The sequence below is a fragment of the Emydura macquarii genome, unplaced genomic scaffold, assembly GCF_026122565.2.
Source record: "Emydura macquarii macquarii isolate MOO-44397 ecotype Brisbane River unplaced genomic scaffold, CSIRO-AGI_Emac_v2 contig_2171, whole genome shotgun sequence".
Classification (NCBI taxonomy): Eukaryota; Metazoa; Chordata; order Testudines; family Chelidae; genus Emydura; species Emydura macquarii.
The window spans coordinates 776,416-803,010 of NW_027132308.1; the positions used below are offsets into that span (position 1 = coordinate 776,416).

Genomic DNA, 26,595 nt, shown 5'->3' on the forward strand with positions numbered 1-26,595 from the left:
CCTTTTTTTTTTTTTTTTTTTTTTAAAGATTACCAACCTTATTTGTATAGTTTGATTTGTAAAACAAGAATTAGCCACCTCAAACTGGGCCTTTGCATCATTTAAAATTTATCATTGTCGTCTGTCTGTCAAATAGTAGCGAACTTTGAGGCCTTGCAAATCAATTTCTCATTGGAAAAGAAATCAATGGCACAGAATCTGCCTATTAGCTTAGAGTAGCTCGTTTTATTTATATCATGTACACAGTTCTTGAACAAAGGTGACCAAAGCAGTACACAGGCAAATCCCTCTTTCAGAAATTTCAGCCCTAACACCAGTGCTTTACTTCCCAGGCAACAATTCAGCCCCAAGAAATGGCTCTCGTTAGAGGTTAAGGCAGAGACCAAATTCTTCCGCTGTTTGCAACAGCTTCCTCTAACAAGAAACTGCTTCACAAAACTAACAACAATACAGCATTTCTTCAAAAAGCACACTGCTCCCCTGCCATCTGGTAACTCTCACCATAATATTACATTATCAAAATTTACTTAAAACTGGACTTCCCCACAGAAGCAATTTTCCATTCACGATAATAACCTCTGCACAATTTATGGCTCCGATTCTGTTAGACTATCCAATAGTAATAGGGTGGGGGAAAGATGACTCCAACCACACCCCTTGCCTGCCCTCTTCTTTCCACACCTTGCAGAAATACATCCCTATACCAGTAGCATTATGTTGGTGGGGGAGTCCACTTACATAGTATATTTTCATGGGGACTGTTTCCACCCCTTTAAATATCTCTTACACTGAAAGAACAATGCAAAGGGGTGCTAATGCAATGGAGAATTGGCTCTAGTGTGTCCCCAGTCCATGGGGAAAACAGACAAACACTGGCATTGCCTTATTTACCTTCTAGTGATCATCTTCAGCCAAAGTTTTAGATGTGCTCCAGAAGGAAGTTAGCTTCCTCAGCTCTCTGTCCATAGAAGTCTTTGAATTTTCTGTTTTCCACAACCACAGCCCCATTTCTTAGGGCTGCATTTCTGACTCTTTCCAACATGTATGGGAAGGGAGAGGTAGAACCTTAGAGGGCTGTAGTCTAAAGTTATCAGGAAGACACTAAGTGTTTGTCTTCACTTACCTCGGAGATTCGGCGGCAATTGACCAGAGTTACACAAGCTATGCAAAAAACTTGAGTAACTCCCATCGACTTCTCTGCTTCTGTTCTGCGCGCCGTCTTCACTGCACTGCGCCGACGGGAACGCGCTCCCGTCGACACAGAGCTACGCCACTTGAGAAGGTGGTCTTAATACGTCGATTTCTGGATCGACTGAGCGGGTCTTCGCTGACTGCTCAGTCGATCCGGAGAAGTCGATCTGACGGCAGCAAATTTGTCGCCATCAGTGAAGACATAGCCTATATCAGAAATTAGCCTGAAAGAAGAAAATACTCCTGTGACCTCCCATCCTCATTTTATCCATGACAAATCAGTGATGTGAGAAGAGGAAAGCTGCAGCAATTAGTGGCAAAGCAGCTTCTTGTTGCAGCCTTTCAACTCAAGAGGGGGTTATTTTGCCAGTCCTGCAGGTATCTAGCACTGCCTCAAAGATACTGAGGACTCTCATCTCCCACTGATTCTTGTGGAAAATGAGGTAAGTAAGCACTTCTCAGAATCAATTGTCATTTACAGGGTTTGCAAGAAGTAAACTGTAATTATTCAAGATAAAAAATTATTCTGAACAGAGGCAGCAGTAGTTCATCAATCTCCTAGAAACCTCATTACCATACTATCATACTCCTGGAGGGTACAAAAGCTCAGAAAAAATGTTTTTGTGATTTGCTTCTTGAAAAGACAATACATACACCTCCTGCATTTATTACAGATAAATTATTAATGAAGCAGTAAAAAAAAAAAAAAAGAAAAAAAAAGCCTATTGTTTTATTCATCCAGTCTGAGAAAACAGATTTTAAAAACAAAGCTTTAGTGGAATAGGGCATGGACTGCAGAATTTTATAAGCAAGGTATGCCTCAAAAATCACTATGCACTTAATTAATTTTCCAGTCAGAGCAAATATACCTTTAAAGTCATCAGAACTACAGGTGTACATTAAGAGACTAAATGGTTAGGAATACAAATCTGCCATGCCAAATAGATCAGTGCGTAATAAATAGCTAGGGACATCATAAAATACTATTTCTCATTTAAGGCATCATTAAGGCATTTAGAATAAGATCCTAAAAATATTGTATATGCACAATAAAGCTTAGAAAATGGGAAAAAAATTTAGAGAAAAATTTCTCCTTTTTGTAAAAAATTTCAAACTTTGAAGTTTTTCTATCAGCTCTTATACAGAACATCTAAGCCACTGAACAGGCAACTCTGTTAACTCATTACATACATTCCAAAGCTGTACATGTTATGAGGTTTGTAAAGGGCTTTGAGATCCTAGACTAAAAGTACCATACCTATGCGTAGGTCATGTGGTGCATCTGAGGCCTTATGAGGCTGCGCGGGTTGAGGTCTCTCCAGGTCCCTCTTACCGTGGGGCACAGAACCCATAGCAAAGGGGAAGGAGAACGGGATTGGAATTCGGACCACTATCTCAAAGAACCTCCAGTTACCATAAGTAACCTCCATTTCTTCTTCAAGTGCTGGTTCCTATGTAGATTCCAAACGTGGGTAGTGTAGCAAGCAGTACTCAGCGTGGAGGTGGGAGCGAGTGCTCGCCAGAAGTGAGAGTCTGTAGGACTGCACGGCCCCAAAAGCCGTGTCCACTGCTACCGATGGGGTTATGGCATAGTGAGTGGTGAAGGGGAGGATAGAGGGCCATGTGGCCGCTTTACAAATGTCTTGCCACGGAACATCTGTGAAGAAGGTGGACATGATCGCTCATGCCCATGGGGAGTGAGGATGGGCAGTGATGCTAGGCGGCAGAGAGACTTGAGAAAGGGAGTAACACTCCTCAGTGCAACGAGAGATCCACTTGGAGAGACACACAGGTAAAGGGCCCTCCAACATTCTGCAATGGTGATGAAAAGCTAGGACAAAGTACGGAAATCGTGAATGCACTGGAGGTAGAAAGCCAATGTGCGATGGACGTCCAGGGAGTACAGAGTGTGCAGTTTTGAATAGAAGATTGGGAGATGAATGGATTGGTTGAGATGAAACAGAGAGATTACCTTAGGTAGGAATTTAGGATGGAGTCGTAAAGACACCTTGCTTTTATGGAAGACCATGAAGGGCAGGTCAGCTATCATCGCTATAACCGTCGGACAGATGTGATTGCCACCAAGAATATTACCTTCATGGAGAGATGGGTGAGGAAGCAACTAGCCAGTGGTTCGAAGGACGGCTTGGTGAGTATTGAAAGGACGAGATTCAGGTTACAGGGGAGGTGGCGGGGGTTGGACTAATGGGAATCTGTTCTGGAGACCACGGAGGAAACATGTCAAGGCAGGGTGGCTAAAGATGGAAAACCCATCCACTGGCGGAGGGGTGGACTTAAAGTGCTGTTGTCTAGCATGCTCTGTTGATGCCTGGACCACTAACGAATTGGGTGATGGGTGTGTAAGCTGTATCTTTTGCAAGGAAAAGTATCTGCGTTCCAGCCTTGATATAGGTGCACATGATGCAGGGGCATGCCAGACTGCCCGAGCTGGTCGAAGAAGCACACTGTGTATGGGAAGAGCAATGTGCGAGGGTCCCACTGGCTGCAGGATGTCCAGGAATTCATCCTGGAGGTCCTTTATATCCTCCGCCGGTAGGTTAAGGTCCCTCGCCATGCTCTGGAGCCGGACTTGGTATTGACCATGTTTGTCTGGGGGAGAAAAGGAAGGCGGGATAAGTGCCTGGGGAGGAAGACACTTCTGTGAGGATTGGTGGCTTCATTTGTTCTGGTGGTGCCAACGGTGCGGCATCTCGGGGTTCCTTGTAAACTGAGGGATCAGCCATATAAACTAGAGAAGGGAGGTGATGAAGTGGCCACGATACGGGTTCCATTGGTGCCACAGGTCCAAGTATATGGATCTGCCAGAGTCGGTGAACCACAATGTTACCGGAACCATCCATAGGTGGGAGGTCCATACACTAGTGTGTAGGGCAGGCGTCGCTGTTCTGGACGGTAGCAACGTGCCGGTGAAAAGGCAAGCTCCTGTTCTAAAGATCACTCTGAGCTGGAAGGCTGGTCTTAAAATGGCAGTGCTGTTTGGATGGCTGGAGCCAGTGCAGAGCAGCTCTGCAAAGACATGCTCGCTTGCTGCTTCAATGGTGCAAAAGAAGAGCAGCCTGGGGCGGCGGCTCAACAGGAGTGGTTCATCTGCTGGTGATAGAGGGCTGGTGATCCAGGATGTAGTGGCAAACTGGCATATGGAAGAAGGAGCTCAGCCGTAGGTGACAGAGGAGATAGCTGGCCAGGTGTGTGCGGCACCGGGCATGGGATTCCCAATAGTGTGGATGGAGCCAGGGGGGAGGGTGTGTGTGTGTGTGTGTGTGTGTGTGTGTGGTGTTGAGGCAGCGGTTCCACAACCGAAGTCGAGGATGACGCCAGTTGGTCTCGACAGTGTTTGGACTTGTGCTCCATCTGAGACTTCTTGGATGAAGGAGCAGCCAAATCATTGCACGATTTCTCATCCCTGACCTGGTGTGGCTTGGGGTGACGACACTGCGTTATGAGGCGGTCCCTTTCAGGGAGCCGCCCTTGTGCCCACGCATGTGCTTCTTATGAGCACTGTGATGCTTTGATGGTACCACCAGTGGCACCGCAGCTGAGGATGCTGGTCTGGGCAGAGCCGGCGAAGCCCTCACCAGCAGTGAGGCCAAATGCTCCGGTAATCTGCCAGCATGCCAGCCAAGTGCACACACAGGCACACTGCTTCCTCCATGAGTGTTTTCATGACACATGGCTTTTAAAGCCAGCTTGTTGAGGCACAGACACCCTACACATGTAGGACACCCTGCACGGGGTAAATGGACAACTACTACTAAATGCCTAACTTAATAACTGCTAACTTCTAACTACTAAAAACTACGTTTAAGTGTGTAAAAACTATATACAATAATGCTAAGAAAACCAGCAATATGGAAAGATGAAGAGGGTCCCAACTCTGGCCATGCTGCGGTAAGAGGGAACTGGAGAGGTGTCAAGCTGCACAGCCTCATAAGACCTGAGACACACCACACAGCCAACGCACAATGCACACCGCACACACTGCTATGAACATTCTGGCTCCAGTGCATGGTACACATGTGCACCCACATTTGTAATCCACATAGGGACCAGCACTCGAAGAAGAAAAGCAAGTTCACTAGTTTCCAGGTATTCTGTCCTTTACTATTAAGGGCTCTATTTGCTCTAGCCACCACAGTATCTGATATTCTTAACCAAAATTTCACTTTAGAGTCCAGACCATCAAATTAAAATACCATCCAAACTTTAAATCCAGCCAAGGATTTTGAAATCTCCCACCATTGCTGAAATTGCCACATGTATTTACAAGTGATACTACAAAGTAAAAATTACAGACAGACTATAAAAGTACACTAATTTAGTGTGATGGGTGACAGACAAAGAAACACATCTATAGAGTAGAAAAGTGCAACTGAAAGAACAGAATGATTCAGGCTGAATCATTCAGGATTTGTGTTTCTACTTCTAAATTTGAGACAGCAAATGTAAGTAAAATTAATATTCAAAACATTGTTTTTAGTATTGAAAGAGACTAATATACAATCAAGCATGACTGAGAAAATATACATGATCTTGAATAACAACCCTGCTGAAGTATACATTGTGACAGAACTAGGATTTATATGTTTAGTTTCTAAAATTGTATTTGAGGACTCTTGGTAAAGGGAAAGCTATTTTATAAGGAAAACCTTGCCCACACAAGGTATGACAACATCTAACTCCAAAGTCAGGAGCTAAATATGAACTCCTAAAACTCAGATTCAGCCTGAATCATTCTGTTCTTTCAGTTGCACTTTTCTACTCTATAGATGTGTTTCTTTGTCTGTCACCCATCACACTAAATTAGTGTACTTTTATAGTCTGTCTGTAATTTTTACTTTGTAGTATCACTTGTAAATACATGTGGCAATTTCAGCAATGGTGGGAGTTTTCAATCAAACTATGGAACACCCACCACTAGCATCAATCACCTTTGGTGCAAAGGCTATGTCTTCACTGATGGTGGCAAATTCGCCACTGTCAGATCGACTTCTCTGGATCAACTGAGCGGTCAGTGAAGACCCGGTTAGGCAATCCAGAAATCATCATATTAAGACCACTGTCTCACGTGGCGCAGTGCAGTGAAGACAGTGCTCAGAACAGAAGCAGAGAAGTCGATGGGAGTTACACACGTTTTTTGTGTAGCTTGTGTAACCCCGGATGACTGCCGTCGAATCTCCGAGGTAAGTGAAGACAAGGCCCCAGAGTGGAATTTCTCTAGAGTTGCTTGAGTTGGTTTGAGGTATAAGGCAATATATTAATAAAGCCATTATCTTAAAGGAATTAAACCAACAAGGAGGTTGCGACTTCTTAAGGAACACAGAGAGAGAGACACTCTAACATGTGACTGTCATGCTCTCCCAGGTGAGTGGGGGCAGTCTACAGCTAACCAGCATGACAGGCTGACTGGTAGGACCAAAGAGGTCACAGAAGGCTATTGCCTGTGTCAGAATGTAGAGTTTGGTCATCGTTTTCTGCAGCATAAAACAAAATAGCCTTATCTAGCTTAATTTACAGTTAAGTCTAAAGCTCAGATGAGACACAATAAGTTTAATCATTTTGGCTTATACTTTTGCATCTTTAAATTAAATAATTTGTTTTAAGAAAGAACGGCTAGTTGTCTTGGGGAATTCCCATCCCCTATCTCTGCAGAGAGATGACAAATAGGTGCACCCTGCCCTCTGCACCACAGGGTCCTGCCAGCCCCATGTGGTTTGTGAGCTTAGTCTAATAGCACTCAGACTGCAGAATCTCCCCATTGTAAAGTTGAGTTGGAAGCAACCACTTCCTGGGGATTACTCGAAAGAAGAGACAGAGGTAAACTGGCCTTGTAAATTTCCATACTTATGAATAGCAGAAAATGATTAATTCTGTTATTTCCCTTTCCATTCAGTTCTTTTCTTAGAGAGATATTGCATAAAGTATATCTTAGAACAAGAAATGATGCAGAGGATAGGTCTCTACATTCCAGTAATTTCCAGTTTAAAAATACTAATACTCTACTTCAGGTTAAGAAAAAAAAAGATCACATCACATTATAGGACTTGCCTATTCAATCATCATCACACAAAAGCACTCAATAAATGTGTAAGATTTCTAAAATGAGAAACTTTGGAATGAAAATAAAATCAGAGGAGAAAATATTTCACCTAGAATTTTTTAAAAATATACAGCTGAATGATGTTAGTCTGTATTTGACAAATACTGATAATTTTATCTTTTTCTCACTTCTCGGTAAAGATTCAATTTAACTGCAGTGTTGTAGAGAGATTTCATATTACTCAGGCCGTGTCTACTTAAGCAAGTTGCCTCTGTTAAGTCAGTGCAATTGTACACACAAATTTCAATTTAAGAATGTCTTATATTTCAGTTTATCTTAAACAAATTCCATATCAACTTAAACTAAATTAATGTAAGCCTGGCTTAAAGAGAAATAAGCGTCCACATAGCTTTTTGTACTGGCTTAACAAAATCCTTATAAAGTCACACCTTTAGATAAACCGATGCAATTTTGTATGCAGACAAGTCCTAAGACTTCACTATTTTCACAAGATGCGCTACAGTAAAATGTACTGTGCCAATATATTACAGCATTATAGCCAATTTAACAACTCCCACTAAGAATTCCTAAGGCATGTCTGGGCAAGTCCCTCGCTGGTCTAGGCAGGAAGATTACAAAAAGTAATAACATTTATTTAGTTATACCAGGAATCTAACATATTTTAAGATCACTGGCTCCCAATATAGATCATGCGTATCATTCTGCTGCATTCATTTTACAACCTTCAGAGATAGGATGGATAGTCTAAAGGAGACAACTCTGCAAAAGGACTCAGGACATCAGAAATCAATTCACAACTCTGCCAAAGTCTTACTGTGTGACCTTCAGCAAGTCACTTGACCTTCTCTGTCCCTCAGTAATACAATATTAAGAAAATAGGGGGAAAAACCCAACCAAACAGAAAAATGACCAGAGATATCAACTCAATATGAACCCTCCAATAATCTGCAATCCTTGCTAACAAATAGTTCTAATAAATAATAGTAAACTGGAGGTTTTCAAAAAGAGGACGGATAGCCATCTATCTTGGATGATTTCTTGGCAGATGGTTAGACTAGATGATTCTCATGGTTCCTTCTAATCCTATGATTCTATAAAATAATATAAAATTAAAATATTGATTAAAGCAGGTACTATAACATATAGTATAATTACCTTTAGAAATTTCATTGTGCAACCTAGAGTAAAATCATAGCATTTTTCTGCCTATCATGGTATTTATCTATTCCTAAGGTGCCTTATCATTGTGACATCTAAGTTTTTAAGGGCACATGCATAGATACTATATAATATGAATTACACTGCCTTATGTTACTAGGGGTACCACAGAAACTATAATAAATATTGTAATATAAACTTGAATAGTACGTAACACAGTGGACCATAGAAAAATTATAGTACTTGTACTGCAGTAATCAGTAAATTTGTAAATACTACCGTGTGCTTTGACAATACTAATACAACTATACATTTCTGACTAAATACCACAGTAAGTTTTATTGTCATAAAACACCTACATTAGATTATAGCCATGGTTCTCAACCAGGAGTACGTGTACACCTGGGGGTACACAGAGGTCTTCCAAGGGGTAAATCAGCTCATCTCAATATTGACAAGAAACACCATGTTGGATTTTTTTTAAATATAAGTTTCCTTGTTTGGATAAGGGAGGGATTAAAATTGTTACACAGACAACTATAATTCTTTCAGATTATTAGGGCCCAGTTCAGCAAAGTATTTAAATACATCGCTAATTTGAAACACAGTGGGATTATTCACATGCTTATAGACAGGCATATATTTGAACACGTTGCTGTACTGGGACCTAGATCTGAATCTATGATTTTCCTTCTTGGATTTCACCACAGTATTTTCACTCTCAAACATTCAAAAGTCAAGAGATCTTAAACAACACTGGCTTCTTTTTATTTACTTTCTGTTTTTGTTTGTTTGTTTTTTAAGCCTGGAAATTCACTTGGATCAAGTTTTCAATCTTTCTTCTACAACAACACAGGCTAGAAACTTAGCAGTTTTCGAAAACTGAAGCTGAGATTCTCCCTTAAATATCTTGACTTGAATGGCTCCAAAAAGCATGAGATTCACAATAAAATTATGAGTTGGCTATACTGTCATAGCCTTATCTATAGTCTATGTTTTGACAACTTTTTTTTTCAGAACAAGATTATGAACCCCCTTACTCATGCCGATGAACAATTACTCACCTGATTAGTCAAGTTCCAGTCCATATGACTGTAGGACAACACCACAACTCAGAACTAATTAGCCTTTCTAAATTTTCACTCAAAGACAATGTGTATCACTTTCAAAGTGAAAAAACACACCATCAGAGACTGTGGTTGTTATGAGACAGCTACATTTCCTGGAATCTGAAGGTTCTTGGCTTTTGTACTCACATCCAAAGTAACCTGTGATCTCACAAAAACCTCATACTCTAGAATGCACAATTCCTAATACAGGTATATCATTTTATACTTACATTATAAATTCTTCCAGGCAGGAACTGTCTTTTTTTTGTGTTTGTACAGCACCTAATCCAATGGGGCCCTAATCAATGACTGGGCAATGCAGTCACTACTGTAGTCTAAATAAATAATGGAGCTGGAAAAATAATTACTTTTAGTAGATAGAATTGTCTTCCAGAATATAATGCCTGCTGATTTTAAAATGTGACTGTTCAGAGACTAGGGGCCTGATACTGCAAAAAGTTAGCTCATATGAGCAAAAGTTCAGACCCTAAACACAAAAATATGCTGTAGTTATTGTCTTAGTTTATACTCTATAAGAGATAGCAATTTCAGACTATATATATCCCATTACACAAAGGTCCTTGCAATCCATATTTCTCCGGATACTAATTTCAGGTATGTGCATGTCTTAAAAAATCCCCTATACTTCCCTCAAAACAAACTGTATTTATTCTTTATAAGGGGTGCCTTGGAGGTGTTGAAGTCTAGCATAAACTTTAAATTCAAAGGTTCTTTTTCATTCAAAATGTGTATTTAGGACTCAAAGCTTTTCTCACTTCAAGGCTGTGTGTGTGTGTGTCAATCTCTATTAGCGGATTACATTGTCAAGTCTTTGGGGGGCAAGAATTGTCATCTACTGTGTGTACACACGGCCAATCTGGCTGTCATTTAGGATGGCTTCCAGTGCTTGCAGTCAATTAATGATAATATGTATTTGTGGCTGCTCAAAAAAACCCTTCCAAACATATGAAGTGTGGGTGTAAATAGGTTCAAAAACTTTGTTTGTATATTAAAATATGAAACCTCATAATGATTTTTATTTTGAAACCACCAAAAATAGTGTAAAACAGAGGGCTTTTAGAATCCTGCTCTGTGTGGCTTTAGTACACAACAAGAGGGGAAAGCATAGAGAAAGAGAGAGCCTCTTTCCTCAATATAAGCTGCAGGACAAGATCTCTCCACAGCAGTCAGAACCGTATAAGGAGGTGGTTCTAGCTAACTCTTTAACTAGCACATGATCTCCACAGTTAGTTGTCCTACCCAGCAAGAGTTCTTTTGTAGGGAATGAACTGTAGAATCTCTGCTCCCCTTTTCCTTTAGTGACCAGGGCGGCTTTTAGCCAATAAACAATACCTGCAAAAAAATTGGCTTATTTCACAGTCCATTACGGTATGATATTTCTTAGAATCTTAGGCATATATTCTGTACATCTTTGAAGATAGAAGACTGACTGTCTGAACGTTTTGAGACTATATTTCGTCTCCTACTTTCAGTTATCAGTACTATGCAGCCAAGTTCCATATAACAATGTCAAAAATAGTGAACAAAAATTTTTCATTAACCTATCTAACCAAATGCTCTAGAATCAATCAAAATGACTTCTAAACAGCAGGAATTTTCAGCATAAAATTGAGGGTTATGAAGTACTGCAGTCAGCTGGAATATTTCCATAATGGTTTCATTCTACACTGCCCATTGGGCTGGGACTCCGAACCATCTGTGCAAGTTCCTGAGCCAGCATGAATTATCACAAAAATTCTCTGCCACCAGTGTCCAGAACCAATGACAACTATTGTTGACTTGATTTTTATGGCATGGCACTGTACAAATGAACGAGAATTTCAAGGGATGGGAGAAGTTTATTTTAATGGGGGCAGGAAAGGCATATTAATCTAATAGATGGCAAACTGTAGGTTTGGGCTGAAAAGTTGTCATCATATTTTAACTTCTCTTCATTGTGGGGGCCAGGAAACCAGTCTGCAGGCACAAAGCCTAAATTCTAGCCACAGCTGCAGAATCTCTGTAAACAGTTCTATTTATTAAGAGCCAGTTTAGTTTCAGAAACAGAGTCCTTTTGTGTTATTACCCAGATGTGTATAGCCCTACATGGACAGAAATATGTGGATCTGCATCTGTTCCACATCCACAAGAATAAACTTCAATCCCACCTCCTCCCTCTTTCAGATGTATATCCATCTGCACTGCCAGTCAGCTGTTTGCAGCCAGCCGCCTCCCATCAGCTGTTGAGCCCCTTGCCCCAAAGAGCTGAACAACTGTTCAGCCCCGCCCCCTGCCTAACAGCTGATCAGCCCTACCCAGAACAGCACAGCTGATCAGCCCCAGCTGTTGCCTATCAACTGCTCAGCTGTTCTGGCGCCTGGGGCTGGCAGCTGCTCCAGTCCTGCCCCAGAAGTCACAGAGGTCCCGGAAGGTCAATCCATGACCTCCGTGACCATCCAATCGGAGATCCGCAAAAAATGGTCTGCAGATCTCCGCATCGCATCTGCATTCCAGGGATGTGGATATCCGCAGATATAAGGTAGATATCTGCGGATCTGCAGGGCTCTACAGATGTAGTACCTGAAACATAGTGGCAGTGGTCAGTCTAGTGACACATACAACAAGGAAGAGAGTATGATTAACAGGCAAATAAAGCAGCACTCAGAAACAGGGCAAACAGGCAGCACGGGACAGAACAACTTTATGTCCCAATGCATAGCTTCCCCAGGAAGAAAAAAGCAGCACTACATGCAAGGACTCAGGACGTAGAACCTTTCAATGAAGGGAAGGGTATCTGCAATGGCACTTTGGCAGATCCAAAGACCCAAAATATTCATGCACTGCAGAAGATTGCCAGTGATTCAACTGCCAGATTTGTAATTATACTCTTGGATTGATAAACAGTTGATTCCCAGCTGGAATGTGGATGGAATAGAATCACACTGCAATAGAATCACACTAAAACACCACAATGTCCTCAACATGAAAGAGGAGGGAGAACAGTCACTGTGAACCCTGTCCTGCATTCTAATGTATGTAAAGACATGCTGCAAGGAGAGGGACTGCTAAAGGGCAAGGTGAAGTGAGAAACAGACCCCCACGTGCAGCCTGTGAAACTACCAAAACGGTCCATCAGCCAGTTTAGTTTTACAAGCATGGAGTCCTTTCATATTACTATCCAGTATCCGGTATATGAAACAAGCTCAGCTACACAAAAACATTGCCACAGAAAGTACAGAAATGTGAGCACTTACTATACTGAATGAGAAAGATTGTATTGCTTCAGAGTTGGTTTGGGATCGGGTTCCAGCCGTGTGTAAGTGAGGATGGCTGCTGGTTGGTGAATGCAGACTTGGATAAAGAAGGTCTTCAAAATCCAACTGCTACTTGGTGACTTTTTTTTTTTTTTTTTTTTAAATCTATTGCCGTTTCCAGTGGACAGGTGTCCACATCACAAAAAACACCACCACATTTGTCACAGACTGAGTGGGCATGGTAACTGTACTATGTTTTCTCTCCTCTCAGGTGGTCCATCTAGAAGAAGGCCCAGGGCACAAAGGCAGGCCACTGGGGGAAAGCTTGTACTACCACTGCCTGTATAGTTACTTATGTATAAATAAAGAACTTCAGTCTCCAGAGCTGTCCCATCTGGAAATTTTTACAAGCAGTAAAAATTCATTTATTTATGCAGTAAATAATTCACCTTTGTTTATTTTTAATTAAGAAACCCCAATGTATCGGTCTCAAGAGAGACTTCACATAAAATGTACTACCTATCTCTCTGTTTGCTTGTATAAAGCATCATGGTTTACAGCATTAAATCAACAGCCCTGAACAGAGACACAGGACAACTGGCCCATTAGTATCACCCAATAAACCAGTCATTTGAAACTAGCCAGCCGATGATGGAGGAAACACTTCCAGAGTAAGGTTCCACAACTTTCCTTTTTTTGAATGGAATCTAGAAATACTGGCTGTTTTGAGCAGATGTTACTGGAGAAGGGTGATTCCTACTGAAAACTACCAGTATTTCTAGATGCTTCTCTGTACTATCAGAGCTGTAGGATAATAGCTGCAGCACAGAATTATTAAGTGTTGTCAAGTGGCCAATACTGACATTCATGCCTCTACAGCTGTCCGTGATTGTTAAACCAAATCCCAATGTTCTGACATGTGGTCAACTCTACCGTACTCAAGAACCGCTGTGTGTCTCAGGGCCATTTGTCAAATACAGAAATGAAACTTCTCCCAGTAGTTCTGTCCCTGAACCCAATTGCCCTCAAATGAGAGTGATTAGCTTTTCAAAATAAGAAAAAGGCAGAAGCTTATAATTTACTGTGTTTGATGGAGATAAAATTACCACTAAAGTATGTGTTATGTATGCAGAAAATTGCTACCAACAATTATGTGGCATTGGGAGGCTTGTGCTCAAAAGCCTAGAATATAGCAGAGCTGAAGATAAAAGAGTTAGATTATTTTGCTTATGCTAGATTCTAATGCAAATCTAAGAGTGCAAAACAAAAATCCTTCAAGAAACCAAAATATAAGCTCCACTTCATTTTATTTTGAAGTGACTTGTATAAAAGCGATTTCCTCGCCTTTTGAGGCGGGGAGAAAGAAATATGGCAGGGGGAAATGTTCCCTTCCAAACTATTTTTTCCATTTTCAAAGCAGTAAAAACACTCTTTCATTCACTAATTTCTGCGTTCATTTCTTTTTTATATCCAGTAGCCACCATTTCATATGCTGACTCCCAAATGCACTAAAGTCCCCCATGAATTCCTCTTATGAAATGTGTACTCTGAGGGACAGAAAACCTAATTCAAAGGTTAATATTAATAATAAAAAGGAAGAGCAAAAGGGAGTTATGTGCATGGCACAAACTGAAATCAAGTTAGTTCACAAGGCTGTACACTTCCAAAAAAAAAAAAAAAAAAGCCATTTGTGAATCAATTTGAAAGTACATTCAGAGATGCCAGGCATTCTGTTTAAAAATTCTGGTTAAATTACACTTCCAGTAAGAATTAATGTCACAATATTTTATCATAACATTTACCACTGTCAAACAAAGAAAAGCATTCCAGGATGCTACAGCTGTAGTCAAGACTCTGTATTTTACTGTTTCCACCTCTTCTTCCACTGGTTAGCAAAAGAGGATTGTGCTAACTAAAACACCTCAAAAATGATATAGTTGCTCATGGCCAGTTATTGTAAGAAGGCCATTCTGCATATTTTAAGGAAAGTATATTTTATCTGCAAGAAAGCATGCAAAATTTGCCTTGTCTGCAGCAGCTTATACAGAGATATCTATCATGAAAATGACTGATGTAAGAAATTTATTTTTCAAATTTGTAATTCTTAGCACACAAATAATACCTTGCCATAACCTGTATCTTCTGAATTCAACATGAGTGTCATTAATGATCTGTTCATTAAAGTAAATCTTAGCCATTTTATAAGCAATCTAACTATCGTTCCCACTGCATGCAGAAGGCAAGATTTTCTCAACAAAGATTCCATGCAGGTAAAGCAGCACCTGGAATTCCTTCTCACTAGGTTTTTTGGGCCTGCACTGTTTTCAGAAGGGCCGCTGAAAGATAATATAAAATATACACAAATGATGAAATGATACATACAGATACCACAATACTCAGCAAACCACACTAAAACTTTATAGTTAATAGAACTCAGAGCTTTCTTATCCGAAAAGCAGAGGTCTTCTCTACTATTTGAGACAAAAGAGACTCTTCATTATCTTTAAAACAGTACTGCGGCTTCTATTTTTGTGGGATAGCTTCTAGAAGGCAGCTTAGTCACAAATATGTGACCTGCACCAATTCTATCCAAGCAGATAGCACTCACATACATCCATGCTAGCTAGCTAGGCACTGCTTGTCCTCCACCTCAATGGAGAACACGTGACGCACATAACATTTCACTTCAACAGTTGGGCACCAATCTGACATTGAGACATACAGACATCAAATTAATCAACTTAATTCTCTATCTGCAGTAAAGAGAATAGTACTCAGGAACTTCTGCTCTAAAAACATAAGCCATTACACCAAATGAGCTGAAAGAAAAAATCTCCTTTTAGTTTGAGTATTAGAGACCTGTGTTTTTGGAGGAAAAGGTCCAGAGGAAAACTGCATGTTTGTGGTTTAGCTAGGAGCCATGATGTCTACGCATGTGTATAACATGTGGTCACAGATTCACTATGAACCGTTTTCAAATAAAACTTATATAAGGTTTCAAAACTAAAGATTTATTTCTTTTGTATTAAAAAAGTATGCAATTAATATTAGACTAACTTATTTTTATCATTCTCAAATCTGCAGTACAATTGGCAGTATGAGGGGTTTATTTTGTTTTTTTTAAGAGCATATACCAAGTAAACAAGACAATAAATCAAATTACAAGTGAACTGCAACAGCTTTCATAGTCTACTGATCTTACACAACTGCAGTAGGCTCTTCAAGATAGTTATGTAGATTCTCCTTCACGGTCTGGAGACTATGGATTAGTCTATTTTACGTTTGAAATCAGTGACTACAGAAATACAATTTTACTCTGGCTCTACAGAAAGAAAAAACTTCGCAGAAGATAGAAAGAGAAAAATGTTCTGAAAAGGGTTTCTGAAATTAAAAGTATCTACAGTAAGTAGCTACAAGTAGGCTGTGTAAATCCTCCAAGAAGAGAGGGGAAGGAGGGCAGGTAGCAGAACATACATAGGGACTCCATATCTCAAAGAACTTTCAGTTACTTTAAGGTCAGTAACTTTCTCTTCTTTGAGATCTGGTCCCTATATATATTCCACTGTAGGTGACTGACAAGCAGTGCTCAAGTAGGAGGGTATGAGAATGCAGGTAGCAGAGCCAAATGAAAGAACGCCATTCCAAAGAACGCATCAGCGGCGTGGTCCTGAGCTAAAGCATAATGCCTTGCAAGCATCTAGACAGAACTCCATGTAGTTGCTTTGCCAACATCAAGTTGAGGCACTTCTTGAAGTGATGCCATATATGTAGCTTGACCTCTTGAGGAATAAGCCCTTACCCCATGAGAGGGAGGAAGATCAGACAGTTGACAGAAGAGCAAAATACAGCCCCAAATCCATTTTCAGATTCTTTGAGAGGATATAGCCTGACCCTGAACTCTTTCCACGATGGCAACAAATAACCTGGGAGACTTTCTTATTGGTTTTGTTCTCTGCAAGTAAAAGGCCAAAGCTCGCTGCACATGGAGGGAATAGAAACTCCTTTCTTTTGAGGATATGTGAGATTTTAGAAAGAACACAGGTAAATGAATTGACTGGTTTGTGAAACTCAAATTAATATGGAAGTGATATGGAATATGGAAGTGAATTTAAGGTACAAACATAATGAAACTTTGTCCCTATGGAATATACTGTAAGGAAGATCTGCCATCAGTGCTCCATGCTCCCCAACCCTCCTGGCTAAGGTGATGGCTACCAGGAATGCAACTTTCATGGATAGGAGAGATATTGAGCAAGCTAATGGCTCCAGGGAGGCATAGTGAGTACCCATTGAGGAGCTGGCTTTTTTATTGGCAGAAAGGTTGTGATTTGGCCTTTCCAGAACCTGTTAGTCAGTGAGTGTTTGAAGACAGATTAACCCTGTGACGGTGCACTAATTGCTGCCAAGTGGACCCATAATGAGCTGATGGACAAAATTACTGTCTTTAGGGAAAGAATATAATCCAAAATAAGAGGAACAGCCGCAGCTTCTGAGGGTATAAATCTTTGATTCACCCATACAGAAAAGTGTCCACCTGGCAAAATAACATTTTCTAGTGCAATCCTTCCTACTATTAGAAAAGATGCTCTATACATCATCTGTACATGATAGTTCTAAAACTATTTATAGATAAAGGAATAAAGGATGAAGCTTTGGACACTGGATGTTCCGACCTAGACTTGAGGCAGCAAGAAGGAACTGAAGAGGTGGTCAGTCCTACCCACCCTTTATCTCCTTGGTCAGATGCACCAGAAGACTGAGGGTGCATGAGTGGACCAACAGACACTGCTTTCAAAATTCTCCAGCTCCAGATGCTTGGTGCGCATGCCTACACACAGGGACCAGCACTTGAAGAAGAACAGATACTGCTAGCTGTGCAACGAATAGATTAGAATGTCTGCAGCAGTGGTGAGCTCACATGTAGTCCAGAGGAGGTACTTATATGAACAACCTCTTATAGAGGCAGGGGAGATGGCTGGCAGGAATACACCACAGACCTAACAACTAAGGTCTATGTCACACCACGAAAGCCAGTGTTATGGCATACAGAAACGTACATTTTCAAGAAACCAAAACCACATATTTCAATTAATTAGGAAGAAGTTTAATTCTAGACACTTGTCTAATGTAACAGAATTTAAATCAATTAATAGACTTGTCCAGCTTCCTGATGGACATCTGCTTGGAAGTGTAGTGTAGGATAATTAAATGCTCCTACAAAAATTCGATACCAGTAATTATTTTTTGTGCCAAGACATAAGCCAAAAAATAAATGCTCTCTTGTATGTTGCCAATGGCCTGCATCAGTCCTCTTTTAATGGAAATATCATTTGTTTCTATTAAAAAATATGAAGAATGTATTTCTAGGCTGGAATTTTAAAAGTTGCTTTATCAACACCCTGCTGTTTGGATCTGATTATATAAAAAAAAATCATGAAAGGCAATTAAGAACGGTTTGGGGTTTGAAAAATAATCAAATCAAAAGTTGACATTTATGATAAAAAGTTCAAATTCAGAAGAGGAATTTAATCAAATGAACTATAAACAATAAAAAGGGGCACTTCAGTTACTGTCCAATAAGAACAGTCAAAAGCAACTTTAAAAAATAAAGCAATTTTTGTTCTGAACTGTTTCTTGAAGTTGTTAAGTTTCGATGCTATGAAACCAGACTACTCACCTACCCATGGCTGAAAGGAAAGAGAGAGGATGATTTAATTCTAAGTAAGGAAAGATAGAGACATACACTAACTCACAGAAAAACTGCAAGTTATGAAAAACCAACCTCAAGCTAAGTTAAAAAAAAAGTCTGTAGTCGTATGAGAAAGAAAATAATAAATTATAATAGATGTTTGTTTTTCTCTGCAGATTGCATTTTCAAGAACCATTTCAGCACCTTAATTTATATTTTTACTGTAGCAATGACATTTTATTCTCCATTATTTTCTAGGCTATAATCACTTCATGAGCTGTACATCATTCACAGAGAAAAATGAAGTGCAGAAGAAAACACAGATTTTATATATCTGTAGTCCTTCACAGATTAAATGGGCTTGCGCTCATAAAAAAAGAATGTATTCATACTCATCAATATACCCCTTGGCATACGTACATTTTAACACACTATTACCATATTTCATAGTTATAACAAAACTTGCTAAAAATAAGCTCTGTAAACATGTTCAGAAATTAAATTTTCCTGTGAGACTATCACATATTCATGCTGATCAAGAGAGAATTTTAGAAATAAAAGTGTTTAAACTGAATTTGTATACTGTGTATAAAGAGAACTTAACTGGTAGTATGCTGTAATGTCCAAAGCTATAACCTGAAGGTACTGTTTTCCATTAAAATTTATTTTTATAAGTATATAAGGCAATAGTTTTCCTTTTAAACTAAAATATTCAGTCTAACATACATACAGTATATGTCGTTATACCTTTTTAATGTATCTTTTACATTCTAAACATGATGCAGCTTAAGTTATATACTAGTGACATAAGTCTAGTCTAATTTACAAGATCATGCAACCAATTCAAGTGTGGAATTTTCAAAAGTATTCAGCACTGACCTAACTCTGCTTCCACTAAAGTTTTGCCATTAACTGCAATTACAGCAGAAGAAGGCTAACACTGAGCACTTTTGGAAATGTTTGGAAATCCCAATAAGAAGCCCTAAAGTAAGATTGGCAGCAAACTTGCATAAATGTAAGTGAAACTTCTGCAATTTTACAGTTTCTGTTTGTCACATTCACATTACAACTTTGAATGGGATTTTCAAAAGCACCTAAGGGAGTAAGGAACCCAGACCCCAATGAAAGTCAGTTAGGCTTACAAATTACCAGGAAACTTGGCAGCAATCAACGGGAGTTACACAAGCTACGTATAGTAGCTTGCGTAACTCACGTCAACTTACTAAATCCTATTCTCCACTACCCTGCACTGACGGGAATGCGTTCCTGTCGATGCAGTGCTACGCCTTTTGAGAAGGTGGTTTTCTTGAATCGACTCCCAGATAGATTGCATGGGTCTTCACTGAAAATCAGAGCCTTTGTAAATTTACAGAATTTTTTTCCACTCTTGAAACTACCTCTACGATCTTACTCCAAGATAGACTAAACATAAAAGCAAACTTCTTCACTAACTATACAAACAAGGTACTTATATACTTGAGAGCTTTTAGGATAGATATAAAAGTGGTTCTCTAGCAGGCACACACTTTCAGCAGAATGTTCTATAACAGGGAAGGGGGAGTAGATAAATTTCAGTGACTTGATAGTGTTCATAGAGATTCTACAGCATGAAAACAAACAGCCTCTCTCATAAGATTCAGAACCCTGATATTCTTTCTGAAACTGAACCGCCAATTAGAAGAAAAAGTATATTCTATTGTGTGATTCATTGACTGAATTATCTATTTCAGAGTAGGTTGCACAGTATGGAATTTCCTCTGTGCCGTCTTACTGAACACCAGTAATGTCTCCTCAACAACTACAACCCCTTCTGTGTTTTCAAGCTGTACGTTTCCTCACTATAATAACCCTAATAGAACAGCTAGACTGCATACAATAATAATATTAGTTCAAACTAGTCAATGGAACAAAGGAATTTAATCACATGCAGTGATATATTTCAACAGTCCTTTGTGGATTTTAGCTCTTCCCATTTCATAGTAATTACTGTTTACATTTTCTTCTTAATCATCTTCCTTGGTATGAGTAAACAAATGTGCTTCAACATTGCTTTACTATATATAGCAAGGGATGGGCAAACTGGTTTGGGAACGGTAAAGAAGCAACAAAACATATGTAACCAAAACTTTTAAAAGGTTTGAAAATGTTCAAGGGACTTGCAAGGTTTCTCCTGTCTCCCTCAGTGTCTTTGAGCTTCCTGTTTTTTGGCTGAGACACAGTGTTTTGAGCTCTCAGGTGAAAACACAAAGTGTCTGAAATTTTTAGAGAGATGTTTGAGTAATTCCAATCTCCATTTCGAGTTGCGGTTTTTGAATTTTGTTTGTTTGTATGTTTTGTTTTTCACATTTTGTCATTGCTATTAACAGGGAGGAGGCATTACTAAGCATGAGACAAAAATCATGCTGAGAGTGCTGAGAGTGCTGGAATGCAGGGACACAACAGTGAGGAGAGGAAGGGACACAAGTCACAAAAACAAAACATCAGCTCAAGGAGAAGAAGTCAGCATGGATCTGTGAGATCATCTACGAGACACCACCTCTCAGGGGAGCATTATGAGTTTAGAAGGAACTCCGCTGTATATTTCCTTTCATTTCCCCCAACTTTCTACCTCTATGAACACAGTCTGTATTTTCTCTTTCAATTTCTGCACTGACACACACCATATAAAGTGATTAAATGTTCTTACCAATATTAGGGTGCTTCAAAAGGCGACAGATCCTAGCTTCCCTTTCCAATTTCTGGTGATCTGCAAGAAAGAGAAACAATTGTCACTTTTTTGTTTAATCATGAAGAGACACATCGTCCCATGTGGTGTTGTGAGTGGAAAAACATATGGTACAATATGTGACGTGGTCTTTAAAATATATCCTCCTTCTCCTAGTTAAAATCACTATGATTTTACATTCAAATTATATGCCACACTGAATCAGGGTACTACATCACCCCTTGCTGTGACTAGCTGCTCAAGCTACAGTGATTTAAAAATCACACTGCCTTCTCAGTGGCGGATGGGACATAGTCACACAATGACCTATAATTACCAGATAAACTATGATTACAGAATTAATCAGAATGAAGACAGCCCTGAATCTCTGGAAGAATTCTAATCATAGACTATTAAGTATTTCAGTGATGAATAAGGTACCAAGTACATCACCAATGAAGTGCTAATATTCCAATGTAAAGCCGATACTTTAGAATATACTACAGAATTCTACCAACACGATGCTGTAGGAGGATCCAGTAGCTAAATGATCAACAGCAGCACCCCCCACAACTCCCACAGTTAGGCTGATTACCTCTTAGCCTGAGAATACACAAGAAATCCACTTTCTGGACACTATAATACAAATAAAGGATGGTCACATTAATACCACCCTACACCGAAAACCAACTGACAGCAATACATATCTTCATGCCTCCAGCTTCCACCCTGGACACATTACACAATCCATTGTCTACAGCCAAGCCTTAAAATACAACCGGATTTGCTCTGATCCCTCAGACAGAGACAAACACCTACAGGATCTCCATAAAACATTCTTAGAACTACAATGCCCACCTGGAGAGGTGAAGAAACAAATTGACAGAGCCAATTGTCCTATTACAGGACAAACCCAAAAAAGAAAACAACAGAACACCACTGGCCATCACCTACAGCCCCCAACTAAAATCTCTCCAACACATCATTAAGGCTCTACAACAGTGTTTCTCAACCTGGGGGTTTAGAGGGGTCGCAAGTGCAGAGCTGGTATTGGGGGTGGCAAGAAAGGCAATTGCCTGGAGCCACAGGGGTGCCATGAAACTAAGTTACATGCCTCAGCCCCGTGGGGGTGGGACTCAGGCTTCAGGGGTACAGTAGTTTGGAAAGGTTAAGAACCACTGCTCTACAACCTATCCTAGCAGATGATCCCTCACTTGCTCAAGCTGTAGGAGGCAGACCTATCTTTGCTTACAGACAGCCCCCCAACCTGAAGCAAATACTCACCAGCAACCATACACCCTACCAGAAGACCAATCCAGGTACCTACCCCTGCCACAAACCCTGTTGCCAGCTCTGCCCACCCATCAACTCTAGTGACACCATCACTGATCCTAACCACATCAGCCACACCATAAGGGACTCATTCACCTGCACATCTACTAATGTAATATATGCCATCATTTGCCAGCAATGCCCCTCTGCCATGTACATTGGCCAAACTGGACTGTCACTACGCAAAAGAATAAATGAACTCAAATCAGACATAAAAAATAATAACATCCATAAACCAGTCGGAAAAATCTTCAATCTCCCAGAACACTCTGTAGCTGACTTGAAAGTTGCCATACTTCTACAAAAAAAACTTCAAAAACAGACTTCAAAGAGAAACTGCTGAGCTAGAAATCATCTGCAAACTTGACACAATCAAACTGGGTCTGAATCGGGACTTGGAATGGTTATCTCATTACAAGAAGTAATTGTCACTGTTCACACATTCTCACCTTCTAATCAATGGTTGTGAATAGGCCTCAACTACTCTAACTGAATGGACTTTGCGAACACCTAACCCTCCCCATTGTTGTTCCTTTACCCTTGGATGTATATATATGCCCCCTATCTGATTTCTATTTCTTGCATCTGACAAAGTGGGTTGCAGTCCACGAAAGCTTATGCCTGCAGAAATTAAATTTGTTAGTCTTTAAAGTGCTACAGGACTCTCGTTGTTTTTGCTGTATACAGACTAACATGGCTACCCCTCTGAAAATATACTCTTTTGCCATTTGTACTTAAAGTTGTTTCTTTGTTGTGAGTTCCTCTAATGTGGTCCCTGTGTGCCAGCACAGCCTAACTGAAACAAGAACTTGTTCATAAAAAGTTATAGATATCACATGGCTGAAGAAATATATTTTTGATGGACCTTGTAATCTTGTTTTCAGGGTCTTGTAGGGCAAGACTTCCAAAGAGACAAATGAAAGATAACTCATTTCATTTGATTTCTTTAATTGATGCGGACCAGTTCCCAGTCAGAATCCCTCCCCCTCTACTTGTCTGTGTTTTTGTAGTAGAATGATGCAAAGCACAGCTGTTTCATAGCTGTGGAGTAACAAGATTACATACCATATGACCACATCTTTGAGCACAACCTGAGGTAAAAGATTAAATTATAGATCTCTGACAACAGCAACAGGATCAGAAACGAAATAGTATCAACATCCATCTCACAAATACTGAATGTCTCAAACAGTATCGTACACACAGTATGCTGGTGCTCAAGGGAAACCATGTTGCTATATAAACCAAGGCCCATAAATTAAGCTACGGATCTTTCCCTCATCTTCATCATGTTTACAAAGTGTCACAGCCTCCACTTTCTTCCGGAGCAGATCCACCTTACCAACCCTCTCACTGTGACTTGGCCTCAAACGCCAGTGTGCAGATGTTCAAGGGAGTATACAAAGGAAAATATAAGGAGGATAATGGATAAACAAACAGTAAATTGGAAAATGGAATCGCTCCCAGTCTCCCTTTCACAGATCTCATATGCAGAAAGAGAGAAAAATCAACAGCTGTGCAATCAAATGAGCCAGAAAAAGTAAGATGGTCAGAAACAGCTGTTGACTGGCACTAGTTTTAGATTGTCTTTGATATTGTCTGTCTCCAAGTGGTATCAGCTCCTGAACACAGAGGCTAGCTCTCTCTCTCTCTCTCTGGTTCCCACTTATTAAATGAATTGAAATAGTGACCAAAAAACTATAGTGCATGCTGTTTGTGTGTACATAAAGCAATTACTGACATTTCTGCATAGGGCTGAACAAGATGCAGCATATTTGTTATTAGCACTCAAAGAGTTCCTTTGTATTATTATCCTTCTCTTCTTTTCCTCCATGTCCTGTTCTTCAACGCCACTAGCACAAGCTGAATGGCCTAGCATTCGTAATCACATGGATTCAGGTATGTATTCATTTTAAGAGACAGTGCCTGTGGAGAGACGGGTATGCCTGTTACTGAATAAAGCCCTTTATGTGCTAAAAAGATAGTTAAGCACTTAAGAGGAGATAGCTTTAGTGTTAAATAGCGACATGAAACAGGGCTGGTCACACATCCCTCTTTACCTGTCAATTCAGACAATCGTCTTTATGGGCAGACACAACAATGGTAGCTGGAAGCTATCCATTGATTCTCTATGTGGCCATAGCTTTGGTTGAATCTTCTGTAGCCTGGGGAAAATCCTGACAGTCCTCCAGGCTGTCTCTGCCATAGCCTCAGAAGCCTGTTGCACATGCTCTTATTAGTGGCATGATGCTGCCCAGCATTTAGGCACTTATGCAGGCACTTAGTCAATTATCCTTTGCTTCCAGTGGTTTCTGTCCTCAAGGCAGAAAGATGGAACCCTGTGTTTTTAAATCTGGATCCTATAACATGATGCTTGCCTGAAATTACTTATCGTATTGTAACAAGTTCTTTGAGATGTGTTATCCCAATCTGTATTTCACTGCGAGGTACGCATGTGCACCACGCGCCAGAAGAATTTTGCAAGCAGCGTCCATTGGTCTGCAGCTGCACCTTTGCTCGTCTCCTTCACGAGAGTACAAGGGGTGATGGGACCAACCACCTCTTTAGTTCCTTCTCTACCACAAATCATTTAAATATCCGAAACAGAGGGGAAACAGGTTGGCCAATGGAATACAGATAGGGACCACACATCTTGAAGTCTCCAGACAGTTACAATAAGGTAACTTCCTTTCTTCAACGGCTCGCCCCTATGTGTATTCCACTGTGGTCTTCTAACAAGCAGTGTTCAGGTGGGAGCATGTGAAGGTGCAAGTGATACAGATGCTTGTAGGATCATCACCCTAAAGGATGTATCATCTGTGGAGTCCTGAACTCAGGTGTAGTGCCTCATGAACGTCTGGATAGAGTTTCACATTGCTGCTCTGCCAATATCAAGTAAGGTCACTTATGAAGCGAGGCTACCGAGGCTGTTTTTGCTCCAGGAGAGTGAGCTCTCACTCTGTGTGGTGGAGGGAGATGCACCAACTAATAAAGTAGGATACAGCTCAAAATCCACTTAGAGATCCTATGAGATGATGAAGATTGCCCTCGCATTCATTCTGCTATAGCAATGAATAATGTCAGTGACCTTCTGATCACTTTTACTTTTTGCATTTAAAAAGCTAACGCACATCTCAGCCAGAGGGAACGAAGTCTCTTCTGTTCATCGGAGATGTGAGGCTTTGGGAAAAACAAAGGAAAGCATATAGTCTGATTCATGTCAGATGGGTTGACATTTGCAGGAGACTTGAAACCCAGAACTGACTGGCCTATTTGGGAGTGATGAGGATGACTAGAACTCTGTCCTGCTGGATCTTTTGTAGAACCCAAGGCAGTAACACAATGGGAGGAAGAGAATACCTCAGGTGGCTTATCCAAGACAGTAGAACAGCATCACTCTTGGAATTCCAGCCCTGAGCTCCCCTGGACCAGAATGTGTCACACTTCCTGTTCATCTGGGATGCAAATGGATCCCATGCAGGGATTCCCCACTGGGAGAGGATGTTGTTCACCACTGAGTCACATAGTTCCCATTTATGATCAGTGGTGAAGTGCATGCTGAGGGAAACCTGTTCCATAAGATGACACCAGTCCGGCTTCTATTCATGGAGGGGTAAAGTTTACAGAGGTAATATTTATATACAACACAATCGTTACGTTGTCTAACATTAACAGGATATGTCAGGATTGTGGGAGTGGCAAGAATGCCTTGGAGGCTTCTCAGGCTGCTCTGAGTTCCAGAAGGTTTATGTGCATGCTTGTTTCCCAAGGCATCCAAGTACCTTGCACTATGTGATTATCTATGCAAGCTCCCCACACTAACAGGGAGGCATTGTAATTACTGTTTTCTCTGGTGTAAGGGAAAGGAAGGGAACTCCTATGCAACATGTCCAGGATCTTTCATCTTATCAGTGAAGCCTTCATCCTATGGGGAATCATCATCATGGTGTTCATGATGTACCTCTTTGGCATATACAGTGTTTGGAACCAAACTTGTAGGCAGCAACATTGGAGCCTGGCAAATACAATTATCTAAATACATGATCCCATGACACCTTGGAACCAGCACCTTGGGAAGG

At 40.3% G+C, this 26,595-nt stretch overlaps 1 protein-coding gene across 13 annotated transcripts in view; it reads right to left on the minus strand.

Moving 5' to 3' along the window:
* Positions 1-26,595, minus strand: part of CAMK2D (calcium/calmodulin dependent protein kinase II delta) — a 251,327-nt gene that overhangs the window by 138,878 nt on the left and 85,854 nt on the right. For all 13 annotated transcript variants that reach the window (XM_067558664.1, XM_067558663.1, XM_067558659.1 and 10 more), the window contains exon 3: positions 21,167-21,226. In XM_067558664.1, coding sequence (XP_067414765.1) covers positions 21,167-21,226 — 60 coding nt within the window. The remainder of the gene's footprint in view (positions 1-21,166; positions 21,227-26,595) is intronic.